The 25,970-nt window shown below is 40.3% G+C and overlaps 1 protein-coding gene across 3 annotated transcripts in view; it reads right to left on the bottom strand.

The window, feature by feature from the left end:
* Positions 1-25,970, bottom strand: part of Atrn (attractin) — a 123,904-nt gene that overhangs the window by 90,188 nt on the left and 7,746 nt on the right. For 2 of the 3 annotated variants that reach the window (XM_006498606.4, NM_009730.3), the window contains exons 2-3: positions 6,677-6,760; positions 4,509-4,622 (exon numbers count right to left, since the gene is read on the bottom strand). In XM_006498606.4, the coding sequence (XP_006498669.1) occupies positions 4,509-4,622; positions 6,677-6,760 (198 nt within the window). Of the gene's footprint in view, positions 1-4,508; positions 4,623-6,676; positions 6,761-21,620; positions 21,704-25,970 lie in introns of those variants that run through there. The other variant, XM_011239259.1, reaches the window with a different exon arrangement.

Genomic DNA, 25,970 nt, shown 5'->3' with positions numbered 1-25,970 from the left:
AAGGATCAGACCTTGGTGAGGATTGAGCACTGTCTACACTTTGCCTGGTAAAGAAGGGTCCACAATGTAAAAGAGAACTGACCTGAACAGTTTTCAATTAGGTGCTAACAAATGTCTCATACGTATTGAGTTTCTTATAAATAAATAAATAAATAAATAAATAAATAAGCAAGCAAGCAAGCAAGCACTTAAGAGCACTAGCTGCTTTCTTCCTGAAGACCTGGTTTCAATTACCCAGCACTTATACAGAGGCTCATACCAATTGTAACTCCAGTTTGATGATATCCAACATCTTCTTCTAGCCTTCAGACACCAAGCACCAAGCATGTAATGGTATAACACATGTATACCAAACACCCATACAAACCAATTTTTAAAAAAATATTCGAGCCGGCGTGGTGGCGCACGCCTTTAATCCCAGCACTCGGGAGACAGAGGCAGGTGGATTTCTGAGTTCGAGGCCAGCGTGGTCTACAGAGTGAGTTCCAGGACAGCCAGGGCTGCACAGAGAAACCCTGTCTCGAAAAACCAAAAAAAAAAAAAAAAAAAAAAAATAGTCATTTTAGGGCTGGAGAGATGGCTCAGGGGTTAAGAGCACTGACTGTTCTTCCAGAGGTCCTTAGTTCAATATCCAGCAACCACATGGTGGCTCACAGCCATTTGTAATGGGGATCCAATATCCCATTCTGGTGTGTCTGAAGACAGCTATAGTGTAAATAAAATAAAGAAATCATATAAATAAAATAAATAAATCTTTTTAAAAATATTAATTAACCCAGGCTGAACCTAAACTTACAAACTTCCCACATTAGGCTCTTTAATGCGGGTGTTATAGGTCTGAATACCAGCTTAAGAATAATATTCTTCTGAAGAATGTGCCCTGGTCAATCACCATGACCACACCTGCCAACAGGTCCTTCATAAAATACTTGGTATATGTTGAATGTTCCATAAAATTATGGAGCTAGAAAAGGTAGTGAGCTAGAAGGATATTAAAGATATAAACCATTGCCCCAGTGGTCCTCACATTTGTCTAGTAATAGAACGTTGTTAAACTGTTTTTATTTAGAATTTCAATATATAAAAGACAAATATGAAATAGTCCGGAAGCAAATTAAGCTACAGCTTGCAGCAAAGCCAGATAGAATGCAGATTAAACTAACACAGTACCTTTGTCTTATGTTTTAGATGCTAAAGTCTAGTCTACAACCCCAGCTGCCCTTGAACTCTTAGCAGTCCTCTTGCTTCAGCCTCTCATGCTGCTAGGGTTAAAAGTATGTGCGACCACACACAGTTTTGAAGTTTAGAGCACTTAAATGATCTATTCAGCAACTCAGGCAGGATTTACACTGAAAGTAAATTATCTTATGAATCCTTTTTGGTTTTCCTTTTATTCATTTCATTCATGCACCTTACATGAACTATCTATTGCTAGGCTGTCTCTATACTGGATGCTCAGCACATCACCAACATGCCGATTCTTCTACTGGTACAATGGCAATGCTGAGAAAACCACACAACCTAAGACAGTAGGGAGGTGGTGCTCTGATTGTTGGTGTTGTTGTTGTTGTTGTTTTGGTTTTTCGAGACAGGGTTTCTCTGTGTAGCCCTGGCTGTCCTAGAACTCACTCTGTAGACCGGGCTGGCCTCAAACTCAGAAATCCGCCTGCCTCTGCCTCCCAAGTGCTGGGATTAAAGGCGTGTGCCACCACGCCGGGCTCTGGTGCTCTGATTTTTAAATACAACAATTTTCAGCTAGCAATGTAACTCAGTAGTAAAATGCCTGCCCAGCATGCACAAGGCTCCAGACTGGACCCTGAGCACCACAACACTTTTTAAAAGATGTGTTTATTTTATTTTATGTGCATGAGTGTTTTGCTTACATGAATGTCTGCACTGTGTTTACCTGGTGCCTGTGAAGGTTAGAAGGCAATGGAGCTATGGAGAGTTGTAAACTACCATGTGGAAATGGAGCTATGGAGAGTTGTAAACTACCATGTGGGTACTAGGAATTGAATCAGGGCACTCCTCTGCAAGAACAACAAAGGCTCTTAACAGCTAAAATATTACTACAAACCCACACCACAAAATTTTAAATTGATAGACATTATCACCTTAGTTCTAGATAGAGAATGTGCTTGGCATTGTAAGTACTAAAAAGGTTTTGGGGTGGATCTTTTATATTATCTCACTATAATTTTATAAAATTAATACTCAAATATGTTATAAGTTAAGGTTTTTATTTTTGTTTTTCATTTCTGTATTTTGTCTATGTAGCTCTGCCTGGCCTGAAACTCATGGGAACTTGACTGGCCTCAAACTCAGAGAGACCTGAACGGCCCTGCCTCCAAAGAGCTGGGACTAACCATGCCCAACAGTAGGTAGCTTTAATACCTAACCAGTGTATTAGTTCATGCTCTCAATTAACCAACATTCTCTACATACAGAAATTTTTATGCCTATTTAATCAAATACACAGTCTAAGTAAACTCTAAGTACAACTGCTTGGCTCATATTCTTACAATGGCTATGGCTAGCTAATTCAAAGGCCAGTCACATAAAAGGGTCTCTATGAATTCTGATTAACAAATGCAGTTAAATAGATGAATTCCTAAAAAGTAGTATCATAATAATATCATATTTAGTTTTTGTGCTTCCATTATAGTTTGAGGTGCCTCCTCCCATAATGCAAGGTATATTTCAAATAATAGATATATACATGGTTAACACATGGCAAATGCCATTTTAAATGCTTAGCACAGCCTGCTCTTTGGCTCCATTAAGTGAAACTCTTAAGTTCTCAGTTAAAATAATTGTTGGAGAGCTATAGGAGCAATGGGTGGAGAACTAGTCTTCTAATTTGTCCTTTGCCTCCTTGCGTACTAAGTAGTCCCTCCCTCACTATGTGGCATTCCAGCAGACTACCACCAAGAGAAGAACAGAAAAGTGTTGATTTCTTTCTAAAGTAAAGAAATAAGGGGCCAGTGAGATACCTCAGCAGGTCAAAGCCATTTGCCTAGAAACCAAGTTCAATCCTTGGAAGCCCTGTAAAGGTGGAATTAGAAAACAGACTCCACAAAACTGTCCTCTAACCTCCACTCGGGCACACATGTGCCAACCCCTCCATTCTCCCTCCCCCACATACAAAGTAACAATAAACTTTCAGAAAATTTAAGTTGCTACGCATGGTGATTGATGAATGTCTTTAATTCTAGCTCTTGGGAAGCAGAAGTGGGTGGATCTCTGTCAGTTCAAGACCAACCTGGTCTATATAGTGTGTTCCAGGCATCCAGGACTACACACACACACACAAAATTACGTGAAGGAAGTAGAATGTTTGAAGGAAAGAAGTCTGGAAATGGGGATGGAGAGAGACCTCAGCAATTAAGAAAAGGTCTTGCACCGGACGTGGTGGTGCATGCCTTTAATCCTAGCACTCGGGAGGCAGAGGCAGGCGGATTTCTGAGTTCGAGGCCAGCCTGGTCTACAGAGTGAGTTCCAGGACAGCCAGGGCTATACAGAGAAACTCTGTCCTGAAAAACCAAAAAAAAAAAAAGAAGAAGAAGAAGAAGAGGTCTTGCTGCTCTTGGTTCCCAGTACCCATGTCAGGTGGCTGAGACTCCTTAGCTCCAGCTCCAGCTCCAGGCCGCAGCAAACAACAAAGACAACCTATCTCTAACAAGGTGGAATATAATGATCAACATGTGAGGCTGCACTCCAACCTTACGTGCACACCATAGCATGTGAGTACCTGCATAGAAGTACACACACACATGCACACGCACACATATCATACACTCATATACACTGTAGACACACAAAAATCTTTCTTAAAATAAAATAGCAAAAATTCAGTGCAACCCATATAACTGACAAAATTGCATTATTTTATTAAATCACTAATACAGATGCATTGGGGAGGGATTTACAAAACAAAACTAGCAAATTCCTCACTCTCAACAGCTAGCCATTGTCCAATTTATAAATAGTCTTCCAGAAAGCTCCTCCTATCCCTAATAATACATATATACAAACTGAGAGAACTATATACTATTGAAAAAAGTTATTCCTAAGGGCCTATGGAATGAAATACATACAAGAACAAGAAAGGTATGGTTTCTGATTTAAATTTGTCACAAAAATATTATCAATATAGTCAAAAACTTTTTAATGCAAACTTTAACAAAATCACAAATAGCAGGTAAATTTAATAGTGTTATCAAAACTTCACAGTTCAAGAATGTGAAATGAGTCAGGCACAGTGGCACAAGCCTATACTCCTAGCACTTGGAAGGTGGAGGCAGGAGAACCAGAAGTTCAAGACTAACCGTGGCTACATACTAGTATACATGGAAAACGACCCAGTACATAAAAACCAAGTGAACTGTAGCTCACCAGAACAGAACTAATTCCATGAGATGAGTGTGACTGCAGAATAAAGTAAATGCAGCACGGACTCCATCCTGGAGACACACTTACTTCCTGAGATGAAATGCAGCAGGGCTTACCTAAAGGCAGCAATCAGAGGTGCGTAGATTGAGTCCCCATCATAAACATATAAATGGTCCCAGCTACATTCTGTAGCAAAATGGTTGAAGCGAAGTCTCATTATTCTATTTGGCCTAGAAAAATAATTAAGTAATTTATAATAATCATAACATTAACTACTAAAACAGACTTTTAAAGAATTTATAAGGAGAAAAATATACAATATAAATATATATAAATATAAACAGCTTTCCTGCATTTGTCAGAGATCTAGTTAGTATTTGCTATGTGTAAGGGAATATCAAAAATGTCCTGGGAACCAAAAGAGACACGGGCTCTGACTTCAGGGGCCTTCAAAGAATGTTTCCAGCCTTGCTTTTAACATTTAGAAACAGGAGCCCTCAGTGTCCCCACTTCTTTCTTTATTCATCTTACGTAAGATTTCATAACACATCACTTTAAAAACACACATTTTCTAAGTTTACCTGCTTCTCTGCCTTTTCACAGCACTGTACCAAAAAGCCACGTCCTCAGGAAACTATGTATCAACTCTGACTGAGACTAAATCCAAAGGAAACTAACAAGCCCTGCCCAGAGTCACAGTAACAGCCCCTCATCACTTCCCATGAAGCCTGGGCAATTTCAACAAGTGTATCAGTAACTCCCTCTGACTCCACACTCCAACACGCTCTACAACTGGCAGCTTTAGATGACTACCTCAGACCTCCCAGCTCCATTTTCAAATTTTACTAAAATCTCTGAAATTTTCCATAATAGATAAACCTATCAATTTTTCTCCCAAATATTTAACTTTTCACTCTCATCTGGAACTGTCCCATTCATATTTAAGTTTGTTTACATACCACATATTTTTAAAAACAAAACAAAATATCAAAAAAGATTGCCAGATAGCAAAGAGATCTGTGAAATCTTAAACAATGCAATTCTTAAAATTTCTTTAAATATAAGGAATTTTTTTCCTTATGACATTTATGACCAGGGATATAGCTAAGTTGGTGGAGTGCTTGCCTAGCATCCATGCAACTCTGGACTGATCCCAGTACCCCAACCCCCCAAATCGGTGTGTTGGTAATGTCTATAATCCCAGCACTCAGAAGTGAGAGACAAACACAGGAGGACTGTCAAGAGCACGAAGCCAGCCTGCCTGGTCTACACAGTGAACGCCATGCCATGTAGTGCTTACTAGTGTGATCCCGTCTCAATAAAAACAAATAGGTTTTTCTGCTAACATGTAGTGGGTTATAATTGTTGCTTTTAAATGAGTTAGTAAATAATATTTCTTGGGTTGAATATGAGACACAACAAATAAACAAGAGTTACTTGGAAATTTCAAAGTTTTGTTCAGAGACTAAAATGCTTTGCCCTAAATGACAGGCACAAAAAAGGAAAAAAAAGAGAAGATAGACAGATGGAAGGACAGAGGGCCAGGGAAACAGGCTACAGTGGTTATTCTGATGGCTCATTTACTGTTTTGCTGATAATAAAATCAATATTTAGAAAAATGATATAATAGCATTATTATATAAAGATTTAAGCAAACTATTAAAAAGATTTTAACTAAGTTTTTTAAACTATTAGAAATATGCAAATTTCTGGTATGTATCTTTCATTTATAACATTAAGTCAACTTGGAACCTAAAAAAAAAAAACCCACAAATTAAAGGAATTATTTAACAATAGAGCACTTGCTTAGTGAAGTCATAGGTTCAATCCCTATCACCCAAAAAAGAAAATTTCCTTTTAATTTTTTATTTTATTATTTGTGTGTGTGCGTGCATGCACAAGCGTGGGAGTCAGAAGACAACTTTCAGGAGTCACTCTTCCACTGTGGGAGCCAGGGATTAACTCACATAACCAGACTTGTTCAGCAAGCACTTTACCCACTGAGCCATCTCTCTGGTCCCCCAAAAAGTAAATTTTAAAAAGCAAGAACACTATCCAAATGAAAAGCATCAATGAACGGTATTTTAGCAGCAGGGCATGGTGGTCCACACCTACCACCCTAGCACTTGGGAAGCAGAGGTAGCATAGCAAAATTCAAGGTCAGCCTGAGTTACTCAGTCAGAAAGGTCCTGTCTCAAGAAATAGCAATAACACACATGGAAGTATTTTGTGCTATACTGTGCTCTTATAATAAATTAAAATAAAGTCAGCCATTATAACTTACTGTCCTTCAATGAGCCATGTGCACTTCGTCTTATATTTATAATTCCCAGGTCCATCTGTTACAAATCCAGAAGAGCCAGTTAGTCTGTAATTTAAATAAAGAAAAAATGTTAGTCAAAATTTCTTACAGTATTATCTTTCTTGGTTGTAAAGACAAAGAAATTCATCAGACTGATACAACAGCATGTACTACAACTAGGAGAACACGCCTGGACGGTTGCATTCACGCTGGATGAATAAGTATCTGTGTAGGGAGAATCTCCTGTGCGATGTATGGAAGCATCACCTGTCTGTACAATGCTGTTGCCTATTAGCTTAGACGGGGAGAGCGGAGGTGCAAGCTCCAGCACAGAGAGGACTTCTAGAGTAGAGTCCGTTGTGCAAGTAAATGGGGGGAGACGAGGACAGACGGACTATGACGCAAGGATGGGGGTTGGGGAGCAGCAACAGAGGATAGGACATTACACAACTGAGAAGACAGTCGCCTGAAACTGAAGGAGGGGTATGTAGCCTCATGGCATGACTTAGACTAGTTTAAATGGGATAACTGAGCTATGAACCCGTGGAAATCAGCCAAAGCTATTGGCCTAGGCATTCATTCATATATAAGACGTCTCAGAGTCATTTCTGGACCTAGGGTAGGATGCCTGTGGAAAAGTCTGTGGTTATATATCTGCCACCCACACAAAAGGATACATTCAAAGCAAAAGGGATTAAACAATAACAAAACAACTAAATCATTTTAGTTATGAAAGCAAAGTTACACTTCATGTCAGAAAAATGGCTACAAAAGTCAGGAGTGGTCTGGCTTATGCCTGCAATCTAAAATTTTAGAAGGCTATGGCAAGAGAATCACCAGCTCAAGTTACCTAGGCAGTTCCAGGCCAGCCTAGGTTAGAGAGTGAGACTATGTCTCATAAAATAAAATAAAACAAATAAATAACTTAAAACCATAAATATAAAGTTTTTTTTAACGCCTAGTTGCAAAGCTAAGTAGTTCCAAGGAAATACAGGTGAAACTGCAATGCAGAAGACAGCAGTCTGTGTGCTCCACAACACCAGAAGACCCATCCAGACTCACTTCTGCACTCAATGGCCACTTGCTACCTTACCATAGCAGTATGCATCAGAGCCTAGATTTCTAACTCAGTGGAGTGCCTGGATTTTCATAATTTTGCAACTTCCTCATATAAGGCGTATCTGACATATCATTAACATTTTGACTCCACTAATTCTAGTGCCGGTCTATCTTCTCATGGTTTTATCATTTATACTTTCTCCTTTGTAAATTAATGAAAATTCTACAGAAGGAACTAGAGAGATGGCTCAGTGGTTAAGAGCACTAACTGCTCTTCCAGAGGACCTAGGTTCATCTCTCAGCACCCACATGGCAACTCACACCATCTGTAACTCCAGCTGACTTCCTAGGCACCAGGAACACACATGGTACAACAAGCCAAACAGTCATATACAAAAAACAAAATAAAAATGAAACTTGACTATATTCATTTGCCAAAGCCCAATTTGCTAACTTTTTTTTCAGGTTAATGTTTAATACCTCTTTTATAGAAAGGACACCTTTCCATGTCTGTATTTTCTAGAAGATACATTTTCTCAACTTTGTTTTGTGTCAAGTATCTCTGGCTACTTAGAACATAATATACAAAGGTGCTACTTGCTTCCTCACTTCCATCCCATCTGCCAGGCTCTAAGATACACTATCTGTCAGTAATGAGCACTTACTTCAGAGTCAGCAGCCAACACTACATAGTCCTTCTTCAGACACTGAGGATATTAGCATGCCATCCTTGGTCTTCCATTTATTTACATTAACATCTTGAAGAATCTATCAAAAAACCCAGCCTCTTTTGTTTAAGGAGATTTATTTTTGAAAAAAGGTCTCATGTGGTCCAGATTGGCCTCAACTTGCTAAGTAGCAGAGAATGGCCTTAAACACCTGCTTCTATCTCGCTAATGCTGACATTACAGGTTGGTGTCACCCTGCATTCCTAACCTCACCATTAACAATCTTTTCCTTTGCTATAACTTAACCATACATTCATCTGGCCTCTGCTAGTATTCCTAACAGTACTTCCAACAAAATTTAAATTTTAAGCTTCCTAGCTGATCACTGTCTCTTTATCTCTTCCAGGCTATTTCCTCCCTTTCAGTGAGTTGTCTTCCCACAGAGACTACCAATCTCCTGAACCATGACATCTTTTCACTAATCAACAGCCACACATTTCTAGCCCATTTACTTAAGATTTCTTGTACAGACCATGATAAAAATCTGATCTTCCAATTTCCTCAATCTTCTTTCCTTTCTCTTCTACTGCAGTTGCATAATATAGATCTCTATGGACCCTGTCCACATCTACTGCACCCCAGGGTTGTTAGTTTAAACAACCCTGTTTCCTTGTGTCCCTTGTGTCCCAATAACCAGAAATACACACTCACGTAAGGTTAAGTTCTAATACGCCTAACAAAATCATGTAAGGCAATCACATAATTATCAGTAGCCCAATGCTCTGTAGCCTTCTTCTGTCATCCCCAACACTTGGCTTCTACCTAAAAAGTCACCCCGACTCCTCAGGCTCCTGTGGTTAAGCAGACCCATCCCAACGAGCACAAGGAGGGAAAGGAAACTAAGCACACCTTCTCCTAAGTCAAACATGAAAACTCTACAGATATTCATTTGTCAGAAGTAACAAGTGTATATCTACATATAGAGGAGGGCAGAGACATTTAGCAAGTATTCAAAATGTGTAACAGATACCTCAAAGCTCAGAATTCTCTATCCTAGAAAAGTTGGTAATCGCTATAAAGAATAATTGCTAATCTTTGTCATAGCATGTAATCTAATCCTTAGATGTGAGACAAGTCTGTGAATGGCATCTAGGAAATATTTTCTCATTCTTAAGGAAGACAGGAAGACATGCTAATTCCCTGCTCAAGGAAGGATGCTGTCAGTGACAGCAGTACACGTGGTCATTATTTTGTCCTTCAGGACCGTACTACCACACCATGCCTTTCCCAGGACAGCCCAAATTTTTGAAGATTTAAAGGTCCAAGCATTTCAATCCAACATGGACCCCTTCCCAGGCAATCTTTGCTTAAGAGCTCCCGTGGCCAGTGTGCCCTGTGCCCACCTATCTTTACAGCCTCTCTCCAGCACTGCTTATGGGTGTGCACCTTCACACCCAGCTTTCTGTTGGTTCTGGGTCTAAACTCAGCAAGCCACGGTTACACAACAAGCACGTCACTGATTGAGCCATCTCCTGAGCCCCAGCCCCAGCGCTAGCTTTTGGGAAGCATTTGCTAAGTCAAGAGTCTGGGGTCCAGGTTGGTTGTAACACCACAAGAGGAAGGAGTGATAAGAAACAAGCGGAACTGGGTAAAGGAGACAGTTGAGCTTTGGCAGAGGGGAAGCTCTTGAGCAAGGACTGCCTGTCAGAAACATCCCAAGTTGGAACACTAGAGCCGATCCCAGAACCTGAAGGGCAGAGAATCTGCAGTTCTGATGTCTAAGTCAGCAGATGGCACCCTTAATTGTAGAAGTAAAATTAAATTCACCTTTCATGGGTGAAGGGAAAGCTTCTTCATTCTCACCACTATTTCTGATTTCCTCAACACCTCACCAGCATGTTCAGGAATTAACCAGCTACCCATGTCCAGGTCTCTTTTGGGGATGCCACTGGGGCCTGTCTCTTCTCTCTCCTTTTTAAATGGCTTTACAGAAAGAGTTTGGGGGATGTTCCTTCTGTTTTGTTTTGTTTTTTCTTTCTTTCTTTTTTTAATAGTTTCAGAAGATTGACTGTAGAACTTCTCTGAATGTCTGGAAAAATTCCTCTGGGACTCCATCTAGCCCTGAACTTTCTTTTATCTGGTAGGTTCTTTATTACTATGCCAATCTCCTCATTTGTATAGCGGGTCTGTTCAGGTTGTTGGCTAATTTTTGGTTTAATTTTGGCTGAATCTAGAAATCCATTCACTTCTTTAAGGCTCTCTAATTTTAATGTGTTAGAGGTTTTTAAAGTATTACCACTAAAATTCATTTTTGTTTTTGTTTTTGGTTTGTTTTTCTGGTTTTTCGAGACAGGGTTTCTCTGTGTATACCTGGCTGTCCTGGAACTCACTCTGTAGACCAGGCTGGCCTCGAACTCAGAAATCCACCCACCTCTGCCTCCCAAGTACTGGGATTAAAGGTGTGCACCACCACTTCCCGGCTACCTCTAAAATTCTTAACGTTTCTGGTATCTGTTGTAATGTTTTCCTGTTCAGTTCTGATTCTGTTCATTTGGGTCCTCTCTCTTTATTTTGGCTAGTTGAGCCAAAGGTCTGTTGGCCATATCTTCTCAAAGCACCAATTCTCAGAATCATTGATTTTTTTTTGTCGTATTTTTTTGTTTATATTTCATTTATTTCTTGCTACCAACTGGGTCTAGATTTAGTTTGTTTTCATTTTTCCTAATTTCTGAGTTGCCACATTAAGTCATCAATTAGTGCTTTTTCTGATTTTTTAAAAAAATGTTGGCACTTAGAACTATATATTTCTTTCTTGATTTCTTCTTTGACCCATTCATCATTCAGTAATGAGTTACTTATTCTCAAATACAAAGAGTTTCTGTATTTACCAGAGATTTGACTGCTGTGTATTTTAAGTTTTACTGCATTGTGGTCAGAATAACTGGAGTGATTGCAATCTTTTTGAACTTGTAAAGACTGGTTTTGTGTCTCAAGGTGTGGCCTGCTTTAGAAAAGCTCTGTGTGTTCTCAGAACTGTGTTCTTTGGTGTTCTGGTGGAATATTATGTAGACCTCTGTTAAGTCCATTTGATGTGTGATGTCAATTAATTCTCATGTTTATTTTATTCAGCTTGATCTATTACAGAAAACAGGGTACTGAAATCATCTACTATTAACAGATTGATGTTAAATCTAGTGGTATAATTTCTATAAAATAGGGTGTATCAGAGTTTAGTGCCTATAATTAAAGATATAAAATATCCCAAGTCTCTAAAATGTCCAAAATCCGTCTTGACACTCTAAAGTCTCTCTAGAAGTTCGAAGTCTTTAATTTTTTTAGCTGTGGACTCCTGCAAATTAAAAAATAAGCAAAATACTTTATTATTCCAAGAGGAAAGAGCCAGGCACAGTCACAACCAGATCAAAGCAGAACTAAAGTCCACAGTGTAAAGCTCAGTGCCAGCCTCTGCCAATCACAATTGTCTTGGCTCCAAAGGCCTTGCCACGGCACACGTGTCTACTAGTCTCAGGCAGGCTCCATTTCATACCTGTTGCTGTCCTTGGTGGTCATCTCACGGTACTGGCATCTAGGCTGCACCTTCACCATGACCTCTCCTGGGCTCTCTTTTGGAACTGGCTTACCACATGGTAACAAACCTTAACTTCTTTCCATGACTCTTTCAATCTTGGGGCTTCAACATCAACTGGTGTTGCACATTCACTGTGTAAAACCTCAGCTGCTTTCCATGACCCCTTCATGACTTCAAAACCAGTACCAGCTGGGAGACTCTTAAGAGATTACCAAGGTTGGCTGCCAGAGAGAGGTATGGCCTTCTATCTGGACTACAGCATCTGTGTGCTGTAGAAACCCTTTCCGAACGTTCTGCCTCAGCGCTGCAGGTCTTCTTAATTAAAGCTGATTCGCCCCGGCTAACCAGTATCAACTGTCCACTTCTATGGTTGCTAGCTTCAAAATATCAAATGGCCCTGATAGCATCTTAAAGTGACACACAAACTTCTTTCTGAAACTTTATGGGCCAGTCTCCAACATCTGTGTTGTTCTCAATATTCTTCTACTCCATCTTCCCACATAACAGCTCACTAAGCTCTAAGCATTAAACAGCTTTTCTAGTCCATAGTTCCTTGCACAATCCTCCCCAAAACAGCACTGTCAAATCTTCCAAAGGAAGACAACTGTGATGAACATCATGACGAAAATCAACTTGGGGAGGAAAGGGTTTACTTTAGTTTGGTTTATAGCCCATCACCCAGGGAAATCAGGATATGAACGTAAAGGCCGGAACTTGAAAGCAGGAGCTGGTGCAGAGGCCATGGAGGGGTGCAGCTTTTAGACTTGCTCAGCCTGCTTTTTTATGTACCCCAGGACCACCTGCCCAGGGATGACACCACCCACAATGGACTGAGCCCTCCCATATCAATCACTAGCTAAGAAAATGCTCCAAAACTTATAGACAGGCCAACCAGGTGGAGCATTTTCTCAGCTGAGAGTGCCACTTGTAAAACGACTGCAGCTTGTGTCACACTGACATAAAAGCAAGCAGCACAGCAGTGCTCACTGTAGCCCCACTGCTGGGGAGCAGAGACAGAAGGGTTCTGGGGCCAGACAACCAGCCAGCCTAACCTAACCAGCAAGCCACGGGTCCTAGTGACAGACCCTGACTCAAAACACAAAGTGGATGGCCCCTAGGGAGTGACACCTATGTGGCTGAATTTGGCACTAATACTAAAATTACTTCCACATCCCCACGTTTCACCTTTGGAAGTGGTGATGGTGACTGAACCCAAAATCTTATGAATGCTAACTCCATGTCCTACCATTGATATATACATTCTTGCCTTTAATTTAGTTTTTAAAAATAATTCTTTATAAAATTTACCTTATTTATCATTAGTAAGTATATGTGTATTATGGCAAATATTAAGATTAATAGGAGGATTTCTTCCCCACCTTGGATCATTTAGTTCCCACATAAAAGACATAAAACTTTTATATTTATAATAAGCCTTTAAAGCACTAGAGCTGGGCAGATATCAACAATCTATGCCTGCTTTGCCTACCTACTTCCCTGTCAGTAGCTCTGAGTTATAAAGCCATGTTCTACCTGCGTCACTCTTACTCCAACTGGCCAGCCCTCATGGCCTTCATGATTCAGTTACCCTAATGGAATTTTCTCCTCTCTCCACCTTCTCTTTCTTCCTTGTGGTCTCTGCCTCAGACCCCAAGCCTGGGAACTGAAGCCCTGCCTACCTCTCTTCTGCCAAGCTACAGGCTGTAAGCATGAATATGTATATTTACTGACCAATCAGAAATAACTTGATAATCTTGTAATCAAGATTACATAACATGACCTGGTGTAACCCTGAGGCAACCAGATCTTGGGGGCCAGTATTTAGCATTACAATCCACAGCAACAGACTGAACCTCAACATATGTATTATCACATGTATGTGCATGCGTGCACTCGAGCATGTGCTCAGGGGTCTAGAAAACTTTGGGGAACAAACAGTTCTCTCCATCCACCATGGATCCCAGATATGGAGCTCAGGTCATCAGGCTTACATGGCAAGCAGTTTATTACCCACCAAGCCATTTCACTGGCCCTTGATATAATTCTTTACAATAAAAATGCAACAAGGTTCGTCATGAATATGTTACTCAGGCTAATGGGTCTAAAATGCAACAGATAAAGCATGTGATAATCAATAGAAACTAGTAGTAAAAACCCAAGTTATAGTACTCTTCAAGTTCTACAAGTGACATAACGTTGCAAATATGTAATCTGTGCTTTAGTGTCTAAGACATTCTGCTATACTCATCCAAAATTATAATACCACAAGGTTATATAGCTCTCTCAATTAAAAAAAAAATCATCTACCTCAAGAGAGTAGAAAGCGAAAATGGAAAGTTCCTTCCCTGAAATTATTTACTCTCTCCTTACAGCAGCCCAAGATGGGGATTCCTTGAAGCCCCTATAGGTAAGCCCCATTCCCTCTATGGCTTCATTCACTTCTTATATTTAGTGTTCAAGCCTCAACTCCATGCTAGGTTCCATGTTTCAGATTCATATTTCCTACTCCAAAATCCAAATCCAAATCCAAAACTTAAGTCCCCGAACGCCTCCTTTTCCCTTTTCTTTCCCTTTTCTTTCCCTTTTCTTTCCCTTTTCTTTCCCTGGAGATGCCTTCCTCGGGGCCTTGCTTAGGCTCCTCATCTAGGGTTTAGAGCCATTGTGTCATCATCCACCCTGAGTTCTGAAACCTACAGATTCATCCTGTACCTCACACAGTCCCATCATCTCACCTACAAACTACTTCATCTTTATCTCTCCCCTGCCCTCTGTGTACCAGCTGCTAACTTAAATTCTCCCCATCCTCACCTAGTCCCCAGCAAAAGCCTCTTAACTAATGGCTCAGTCCAACTTCCTAACCCAGCCAGTTCAGGGGCACAAGTCATCTTCCTCGAAGACCAGCCTAACCCTGCCAAAACTGCCTGGGAACTTCCGTGTGAGTTAGCACTGCACACAAAGTTCATCAAAGCTCAGCTCCAACTTGTTTCACCTTTCCATCTCTGCCCTAGATCCCCAGACTGAGAGGCCCACACTGCAACAATACTGACCATAAATCCCCATGCCTTATCACATTCTGACATCAGTCTAGAACAACTTTCCCAGGCCAGTGTGCTGGTTTGAATTTGTAATCCCAGCACTTAGGATAACACAGCCTATATGAGACCAGGTTTTTATTTAAAAATAAATAAATAAATCCATCCTCACCCCACAGGGTAAATACTGTGGTCCTGGGTGACTACAAAAGGGAGGAATAAAGAGAAAGAAAAGACCAATGGAATTTACTACTACGGGCAACAATTCAAAACTGAAAATGAAATTTAGGCTCAACAGGTACTTGCTACCAAATTAAAAAACCTGAGTGCAATCCTCAGGCCCCACTTAGTAAAAAACAGAAAATTGGTCTCTGATTTCTACCCACTCACGACACACAGACACACAGACACACAGACACACAGACACACACACACACACACAGGATTTTAAAATTTAAAAAGAAAATTAAAAATTAAATGACATGATTGACAATCACACCAAAAAAAAAAAAAAAAGACAAAAGCTTGGAGATATATAACATCTCAGCACAGAAAACTGTAAAATCTTATTGAGACAAATTAGGTTCTAAATAAAAAAGTTGGGGCTGAAAATGTAGTTCAATCCCAGAAAGGCTGCCAAGCACGTACAGGCCCTGGGTTCCACGTTCAACACTGAGGGGAGGAGGTGTGGTCACGGTTTGGAAGACATTCTAAAAGCTCCCAATTCTCTTCAAGCTGAACGACAGGCTAGGTATACTGTCCTAACCACAAGTGGCCAAGATGTTTCTCAAATCTACATGAAAACACCATGAGACAATAAAGGCCAAAGCATACTTGACAAACAATAATAAAGAAGTAGCTAGAGGGACGGCTCAGCAGTTAAGAGTACTTGATTCATAATCATGAGGACCAAAGTTCTGATCCCAGCCCCACATAACAAGCCAGGTAGGCCCACAAGCGTCTGCAGCCTCAGCTCCAAAGGAGGCAGAAAGCAGATCCTGCTTCAAAGGAAGAGGCAGAGGGACAGAGGATACTGGGAGCCCTCTCCTCTTCTGGCCTCCCTGCATGTACACAGGGACTCATACTCACATACAAGCATACACACACTCATACATCCAAACACACTTACAAGCATACATATATGGGCTACATAATGCAAGCCTGTCTCAAAAATAAGTAATTGAGGGCTGGCTAGATGACTTGGTAAAAACCCTTCCCTCCAAGCCTGACAATCAATCCCAAGACCCACATGGTGGAAGGAGAAAAGGCAACTCCGGAAAGCTGTCCTCTGACCTCCAAACATACACCACAGTACGTGTATGCCCTCCTGTATACATCTTCTCATACACACACACACATAAACACCCCACAGCTTGCAGTCCCAGATAATGGAAAGACTGAGGTAGGAAGACTGTAATTCAAGAACTGGAAAATCATTCTAGACAACACAACAAAAATTCATCTAAAAATAATAAAAATTAAATAAAAAAATAAAGTTCAAGCCCTACATTCTACACTCACCAATTATAGTAAAGACAGCAAAACTACATACCCAGAGGTACACTTAACAAATGTAATACGATTTGGGGGGGGATATTTATTTATTTTTATCTATTTATTGAAATACATGAGGCCTAAATAAATGAACACACAAAATATCCTTGTAAAAGAGTTTTTAATCTATCTTTTATTTAAAGAGAGAGAGAGAGAGAGTGTGTGTGTGTGTGTGTCTAGAAAGATGGCTCAATGGCTAAGAGATCATCAAAGCCAGAGCAACTACACACGGTGATTCACAACTGACTGCTGTAACTCCAGACCCCTTACTTGCCTCTGGCCTCCATGGTCACCTGCATGTATATGCAAATACTCACACACACTTAATTAAAAATAATAAAACCTGCCCGGTAATGGTGGCACACACCTTTAATCCCAGCACTTGAAAAGCAGAGGCAAGCGGATCTCTGAGTTTGAGGTCACTCTGGTCTAAGGACCAAGTTCCAGGACAGCCAGGGCTATACAGAGAAGAGAAACTCTGTCAATAATAATAATAATAATAAATCTTAAACAAAGATAACAAATTTTCCCAGCCTAATCTCAGCATCAGTTATTGAAATTAAAAGTCAAAATGGCCAAAATTTGGAGCTGAGATGAAAGGATGGACCATCTAGAGACTGCCACACCCGGGAATCCATCCCATAATCAGCCTCCAAATGCAGACACCATTGCATATGCCAGCAAGATTTTGCTGAAAGGACCCTGATATAGCTGTCTCTTGTGAGGCTATGCCAGTGCCTGGCAAACACAGAAGTGGATGCTTACAGTCAGCTATTGGATGGAACACAGGGCCCCCAATGGAGGAGCTAGAGAAAATACCCAAGGAGCTAAAGGGGTCTGCAACCCTATAGGTGGAACAACAATATGAACTAACCTGTACTCCCAGAGCTCGTGTCTCTAGCTGCATATGTAGCAGAAGATGGCCTAGTCGGCCATCACTGGGAAGAGAGGCCCCTTGGTCTCACAAACTTTATATGCCACAGTACAGGGGAACACCAGGGCCAAGAAGTGGGAGTGGGTGGGTAGGGGAGTTGGGTGGGGGGAGGGTATGGGGGACTTTTGGGATAGCATTTGAAATGTAAATGAAGAAAATACCTAATTAAAAAAAAATTTTTTTAAGTCAAAATGGCTAAGAACAAGTAAGACAAATTTGATGTCTAGGGTCTACTACAGAACACTGAAGAGAAAAACCACACTAATATATAAATGGAACTGAGACAACTGCTTATCTTTTATAAGATACTTTATCCTGACTAACTATGGGCATCAAAACAAAGAATTCATAGAATTGCATTACAAGTGGACAATTGGAATGTGAAAAAGGAAAGATCTCTACAAGGTTGGTACAACAAGAGAACTCAAAAACATAAGACAAAAAGCATAAACACCACAGGAAAATTCGCAATTAAGAGTTGAACTTTCTGTCTGTATATTTAGCTGTTATAGAATACATTCTTGGTATGTATGATGCTCTAGATTTAATTCCCAGCATCACAGAAAAGCAAAAGATGTCATAAAATTTAAGACAAAACTTCATTGATGCTAGTAACAAACCTGGGACAATCTCTGTGCAGGAAGCTATTAGCAATATGAGGCAAAATTTTACATCCATCAATCCTCTGGTACAGCAATTTCACGTCTGAGACCTTATTCCTAAAGGTAGACCCACAAATACATAAAATGATGTTTGCACTTTTAAACAAGATTTGTTTTGCTTTGTTTTAAGAAAGGGTCTCAAACCTAGTGTGCTTGAGTACAAACCGTTAATCCCAACACTCCATAGGCAGAGAGGCAGGGGATCTCTAGAACCACACTGGTCTGCATAGCAAGTTCCAGGCCAGACAAGGCTATATACTGAGATCCCATTTCAAAGGAAAAGAGAAAGCAAGGCAGAGTAAGGAAGGAGGCAGGGAAGGGAATGAAGAGATGGCTCTTTGGGGTTAGAGAGATGGTTCAATGGTTAGAGGTCTTGCTATGTAATCCTAAGGACTGGAGTTTGAATCTCAGCCTGTGTAACAAGCCAGGCATCCTGCATGTCCCTGTGACCTCAGCTCCAAGGGGCAAAGACAGTAATATGGCCAAGACTTGCTATAAAATCTAACCTAACCAAGTAAACAAGAGCCAGGTGTTAGAGAGACAAAGGAACAGGTAAAAAGTGAAAAAGATTCCCCACGCCTTCTGGCTTCAAAGTACGCACCCAAAGTATACATAAAATCATGCCCACGCACACTCATACACACACACACACACACAAACACTCATACATATACACATACACACACACACATACACACACACATATACATACACATACACATATCCATACACAAAAAAGGAAGGAAGGGAAAAAGGGAGGGAGTCTCATGTGACCTAGGCTGGCTTTATATTTTCCTGCCTCCACCTCCCAGTGTGGAGATTACAGACGCACATCACTACTTCCACAAAACACTTTTAAATAGTTAAGGCGCATCCATACAATAGAATCTACCTACTGGGGCCAGCAAGATGGGTCACTAGGTACTGTCACCAAGACTGACAACCTGAGCTGGATCCCCACAACCCACACAGTGGAAGGGAGGCCCAACTCCCAAAAGTTTTTCTCTGATCTCCACACAAGCAGCATGGCACACCCAGCCTCCCACCAAATAAATAAATAAATATAAAAATGTTTAAATATATAAGCATTTGCAGGAGCCTTTACTCAGTAATGACAGAGAGAGGAAGCAAGGTACACGCCAGTGAGCTGATTATGCCACTTATGTACAAACTCTGGACAGAGAGCCCATAACATCTGTAACTGTCTTCCATAAGATATTAACATATGTGTGTATATACACATATATATGAATATATGTGTTGTTTATGAAAATATATATCACAGGGCTGGAGAGACTGCTCAGCAGTTAAGAGCACCATTGCCCTTCCAGAGGACCTAAATTTGGTTCCCAGCACTAACAGGTGGTTCACAATGAGCCTGCAACTCCAGTTTCAGAGGCTCCAACATCCTTTTATGGCTTCAAAGAGCACCTACACGTTCCCATAAATACATAATTAACACATAAACAATTTTTTAAATGCTAATAGCTGGACATGATGTCATATGCCTATAATTCTAACATTGGGAGGCAGAAGCAGGTGATTCTCTTTTAGTTTGAGGCCAGCCTGACCTAAATAGTGAATTCCAGAACAGCCAGAGTTACAAAGTGAGACCTTGACTCAAAAAACTACATTTGCATAGTTTACGTAGATGTATACAAAGTAACAACAGTAATTGGTTAACCCAAGAAAATCTTCAACAAAAAGCCTGATAGACTCAGGAAAACAATTTTCAGATGTGTGTGTATGTGTGTGTGTATGTATATATATACTTATATACACACATACATACATGCCTATGTATATATGTGTGTGTATGTGTATACACACACACACACACACACACATATATATACATGCACACACACACACACACACACACACACACACACACATATATATATATATATATATATATATATACACACACACACAGATACATTTCATTTAAAGCCAGACATAAAGGCTTTACTATACATATTATAACATCTGTAATATTTACTACTTATAATAGTTATATATAAAAAAATTCAGGAGTACTAGGTGATAAATTCACAGATGTTCATCTGCAGACTTGAGGATGTAGCTTTTGGTAGAGTGCTTGCCTAACATGCCTAGCACCAAAACAACAACAACAACAACAAGAAAAACCACGCATGTTGGCTCTCTTAGATACATTTCTATTACTGTGATAAAATACCATGATGAAGGCAACTTACAGAAGAATGGGTTGACTTGGGGCTTACGGTGACAGAAGGGTAACAACAGTCCATGAGGTGGCAGGCAACAGGTAATTGAAGCAGCAGAGAGCTCACATCTCTATCCACAAACAGGAAGCTGAGAGCTAACTTGAAATGTCATCAGTCCTTTGGAACCTCAAGGCTGGCTCCCAGTGACTTAACTCCCTCCAGCAAGACCACACCTCCTAATAATCCTAATAATCCCAGTTACCAAGACTTACGGGGACATCTTGTTTAAAACACTACAATGGCATACCACAGAGGCACTTCCTTGTAATTCCAGCACTCAGAAGGTCAGAACTCAAGGCCCTTGGTTACATGAGACCCTGGCTCAAAACAAAACAAATCAACTCCAGGAACTGACCTAGCACCAAACATCTGATCACTTTTAAGCAAGCAAATACTTTCATCGATGCTGATCACTGTTTGTCAAGCAGTGGTTCAAATGTCGTTCCAACTAAAGTGCGCTAATGACATTTGTTAAAGAGAAACATGATGACATTCAAGTACAAGTTACAGAAGACCATAAATCAATCTCATTTCAAAAGTTTGCCTCACAATCACCTTTGCCACGCTTTCTGACCACAGTCTTTTAGAGCTTTGTAAGACACTTCTAGTATTTTAAATGAAAGAAGAAAGGTAAAAAGCAAGAGCCAACTCCACAGCATTATCCTCTGACCTCTGCTCAACTGTCATGGCATGTGCATATCCATATACAATAATAAATGAAATAAAATACTTTTTAGGCAAGGAAAAGTAAAGTGACAATTATAGCAGGCTTGGTCTTTTCATTTACAGGGAAAAGGGGGAAAAAAACAAATAGGAAATGTGCTATTCTGCAGAGAAGTGCTTACAAGTACTTGGAAACTATTATTTAGGTTAAAGGAAAAAAATATGAGATAATTTTTAAAGCCTATCAGAACAAGAAAATTACTTAATTTTAACAGGAGAAACAGTCAAATTCAATACTTCAATAAATATTTAATCTCAAAAAAAAAAAAAAAAGTTGTGGCCCTGGGAATCAAACCCAGGGTAAGCACCTGCTATGCAAGCAACAGGACCACTGAGCTACAGTCGGGTACAGCCCCAACTACAGCCCCTTTCCACTTCAAACTTGAGGCAGAGACAGACAGACACAGACAGACAGAGAGAGAGAGAGGGGTTCTCCTTGAAGTCGCTTAAACCTACCTTGAACTCACTCTGTAGACAGGAAGCCCTTGAACATGTGTTGTTTCTGCCTTAGGCCCCAAGTACATAGGCTTACAGGACTGTGCCACCAAGTCCAGTCTGATCTTAAATTAAATGTCACTTTAAATTATCCATAAATCTTGTTTTTCTTTACATAACTGAAAGCACATTAAAATGAAAAACATATTTTAAAAGCTAAAACTCAATTTTCTTTTATATTGCATCATTATAAGCTTTAAAATGTACACTGTAGACTGAACATATACATTAGTGGCAGAGTACTTGTTTAAACATGTGCAAATCCCTAGATTAAATTTTCAGTACCCTTCCCCACCAAAAAAACAAACCCCCAAACCTACAGTGTTGTCTTAGGCTTTCGATCACTGTGATAAAACATCATGACTAAAAGCAACTTGGGAGAAAAGGATTGATTTATTTAAGCCTACAGTTCCTCATCACACTTCATCACTGAGAAAAGTCAGGGTAGGAACCTAGAGGCAGGAGTGATACAGAGGCCAGGGAGGAGGGAGTGCTGCTTGCTGGCTTGCTCCTCATGGCTTGCTCAGCTTGTGATCTTTGAGTATCCAGGACCATCGATGGCACTGTCCACAGTAAATATTAATCATCAATCAAGAAAATCCATCACAGGCTTCCCCATGGGCCAATTTGGCTGGGGGCTATGGTGGTTTAAAAAAGAATGGCCCCATAGATTCATACATTTGTAAATTTAGTTCCCAGTCAGTGGAACTGTTTATAAAGGATTAGAAGTTGTGGCCTTGGTGGAGGAGTTATGTCACTGAAGGTGGGCAGTGAGGTTTCAAAAGCCCAGGCCAGGTCTAGTATCTCTCTCTCAGCTACTGCTCCAGTGCCATGCCTACTTGCCAGCCAACACACTTCTTGACACAATGGTCATGGACTCACCCCCTAAAACTGTAAGCAAGGCTCCAATTAAATGTATTTTGTATAAGCTTTAGTTTACCTTAACCATGATGTCTCTTCAGAGGAAAAGAAAAGTAACTAAGACAGGAGCATTTTTTCAATTGAGGTTTCCTCTTCCCAGATGATTCTAGTTTGTGCCAAGAAGACATAAAACTAACCAACACAATTATGATTCTTATTAACAAATTATTTTACAAGATTTATGGTGCATGCCTGTTATCACAGTACTGCAGGCTGGTCTAGGCTACATACAGAGTTCAAGGGCAGCCTGAAATACACAGAGTGAGACTATTTCAATTGGGGGCAGATGGGGTGTGGATCTAGCATGTGGTGGTGTGGTGGTGCACACCTTTAATTCCAACACTCAGGACAAAAAGGCAGGATATTTCTGTGAGTTCTAGGCCAGCCCAGTCTACATATGAGTTATAGGTCAGCAGAACTAAACAGTAAGATCCTAACTCAAAACAACAAAACACATAACATGACTACACAACAGAGACAGGGAGGAAATGGCACTGCAAGATGGATGGTTCTTGAGGACAGTTGGAATCCCAGCACCCACCCACATCAGAGTTCACAACTGCCTGCAACTCCAGCTCTAAGGGATCCAACCTCTTCTGACTTCCTTGGGCACCCATGCATATGTGTACATACTCTTACACAGACTCACAGTCTCACACACACACATACACACACATACACACACACACACACACACACACACACACACACACACACACACACACACTTAATTTTTAGCTCAAGGACAATTTTATTTGAGTTTAAAAGAAATCTGCCCAGAGCCAGCAAGCTATAAATCTTAGCAGCTGCCCTGAGCAGGACAATGGAGGGGAGGAGGAGAAAAGCCCTGCAGTTTATGCCATAATGGATGTCAGGGGACACATGGCAGGGAGGGAGGCTTTAAAGGAAGAGTAAGGACGTCGAAATGTGAGGAATACCAACGCATCAGGGAGAGCATGCTTAGAAAAGATAATTTAGAAAAGCTGCAGCTGGGTAAACTACTGCCAAAAAGAAAACCTTCTTTTAAAAAGAATACAAAAAAGACCAAGAGGAATTAATGAAAATTTCATTCACTTAATAACTACCATATGTTAGTCAATTCAAATTCTAAAGTAAAATATGCAATTCATCCATGACTATAATTTTTTTTTTTAAAGATTTATTTATTTATTATATGCAAGTACACTGTAGCTGTCTTCAGACATTCCAGAAGAGGGCATCAGATCTCATTACAGATGGTTGTGAGCCACCATGTGGTTGCTGGGATTTGAACTCAGGACCTTTGGAAGAGCAGTCAGTGCTCTTACCCGCTGAGCCATCTCACCAGCCCGACTATAATTTTTATAAATGAAAAATAAAGAATTCTAAACAAGTAAATATGCAGATACATAGATCTATGTTCACTTAAAAAGTAACTTGGAGGAGAGAAAAAAATCTGAAGGCTTGAAGAATTAAAAATTGAAAGGTTAAAATCAAATTATGATCTCAAATGATAAAAGAGAAGCAGTTAATGTCCCAGATGGTTATGGTGGTGCATACCTGAGACCCCAGCACTCAGAAGGCTGGCTCGCATGCCACAGACAAGGAAAGAGGTTGTGGATAGCCAGAGACACACAACTCCAATTCTCAAGAAATGGAGGGAGAATGGAGGGGGAAAAAAGAAGAAAGAAAAGCAACTGAAAGATGTGGCATAACAGAACAAGAAAAAAAGTACAAGAAAGCAATCCTAAGAAGAAAAAAACAAAGCTAGAAAATGTCAAGTCCATAGCCCTGCATTTGAAAGTGTAAAGAAGGAAAAAGGAAAGAAAGTTGCAGCTTGAAAAAGCAGGGCAGTAGAGTTCTATTTAAGTGAAACCAGTTTCAGATACAAGCATTTCACAAAGTATAACTGCAGCTTCATTTTACTTCTGGAAACAATTTCATATTTAAACCAAAAATTAACATACAATGTCTGTCCATCCAGTCAGTTCTGTATTTAATTCAAGATAAGCTACAACTGTATTAAATCCATAGTCATAGTTAGTAAAAACCTGTTTTAGTGGTAAATATACCCTGCTCTTCTGTATTTTATATTCATGCCTCTATACTGTAGTAAACTAAACTATTTGACTATCTTGGGAACCTTTAAGAGAAGTAACCTATGGTAATGCGTTATATAGTATCGGGCACTGAACAATCCTACTTGGCTAGCCCTCCCTCCCTATGAAACTTGACATAGCAGGAACTTTAATTGACAAGATATCAAGTCTAAAGCTTAAGATGAATAAAAACTGTAGTACCTTACAACCTCAGAAGGTATGGCTTTGGGAGCGGCCTGGCCCAGAGGGTCACTAAGTGGGGTCTAAAGCACTGTTTCCTCTGCCATCCTCCCTCCTCTGGAATGTGCCCTGATTTGGGGTGAATTCCTCTCCACACAGCACTGTTAGCTGCATCTGTTCTAAAGCCAGTCACTACAGAAAAGACAAAGCATCTCCTTCATAAACACCACAGAGGCCAAGTCTCCAGCAAGTCCTGAGATTCCCTTTGATTAGACAGCTTAGGTCACATGCCAGGCTCCAAACAATCACAACCAAAAACTGGCAGCCTCAATGGTGGGTACCCTCAGTCAAGGACACACCCTGAAGCTGCAGGCTCTTAGGAAGGGAAAATAGAAGTCACTGTCACCTTCTAGTCTCCTTTCCTTCCAATCCACCTCCATTCGCCACCCCGGGTGCACATAAACACTGGTTTCTTCAACAATCTCCATTAACTACTGTACGTTGAACTCTGTCCTATAAAAGTGTATGTTGAAGCCCTAACCCTGGTTACCTGTCAGTGTGATTTTTGGCTCTTTGCAGATACAATCAGATTAGGAAAAGGTCATCCATGTAAATGTGATGTGATTCTGTGTCAGAGTACCATGTAAGAATGACTGATGGGAGCAGAGACTAAGCTTGCCACAGAGTGACAACGATTGTGATCCTCCGAAAGCTAAGGCAAGGCATGGAGCATATTCTCTCCAGTCTTCAGAAGTAGGCATGCACTATTTTTACCTCATTTCAGACATGCACCCTCGAGAACTATGAGAGAATCCGTTGACAAGCCAGCATCGTGTAGTGTAATAACACACTAGGAAATGAAGGCACTAAGTATGATAACCCATGCTTTGCCTGTGCAAAAACTCTTGATTCCTGCTGCAATAGCTTTCTTCCTCAGAGAGCGTAATCACACTCAAACTCGGAGATTTTCTCAAAGTCCTTTCCTCTCTGATGCTGTCTATCAGAGCCCTCAAAAGACTGAATCTTTCTAACACATTCTAGTCCAGCACCATCTACTACCTGCACAATAATCATTCATAAGATAATTTATGAATTGAACAGGTTGATGGCTCAATTTAAAAGAAGGTAATGT

Source organism: Mus musculus, chromosome 2, assembly GCF_000001635.26.
Source record: "Mus musculus strain C57BL/6J chromosome 2, GRCm38.p6 C57BL/6J".
In the NCBI taxonomy this organism is placed as follows: Eukaryota; Metazoa; Chordata; class Mammalia; order Rodentia; family Muridae; genus Mus; species Mus musculus.
Note: the sequence above shows the minus strand (reverse complement) of the source record. Positions and strands in the feature narration are given on the sequence as shown.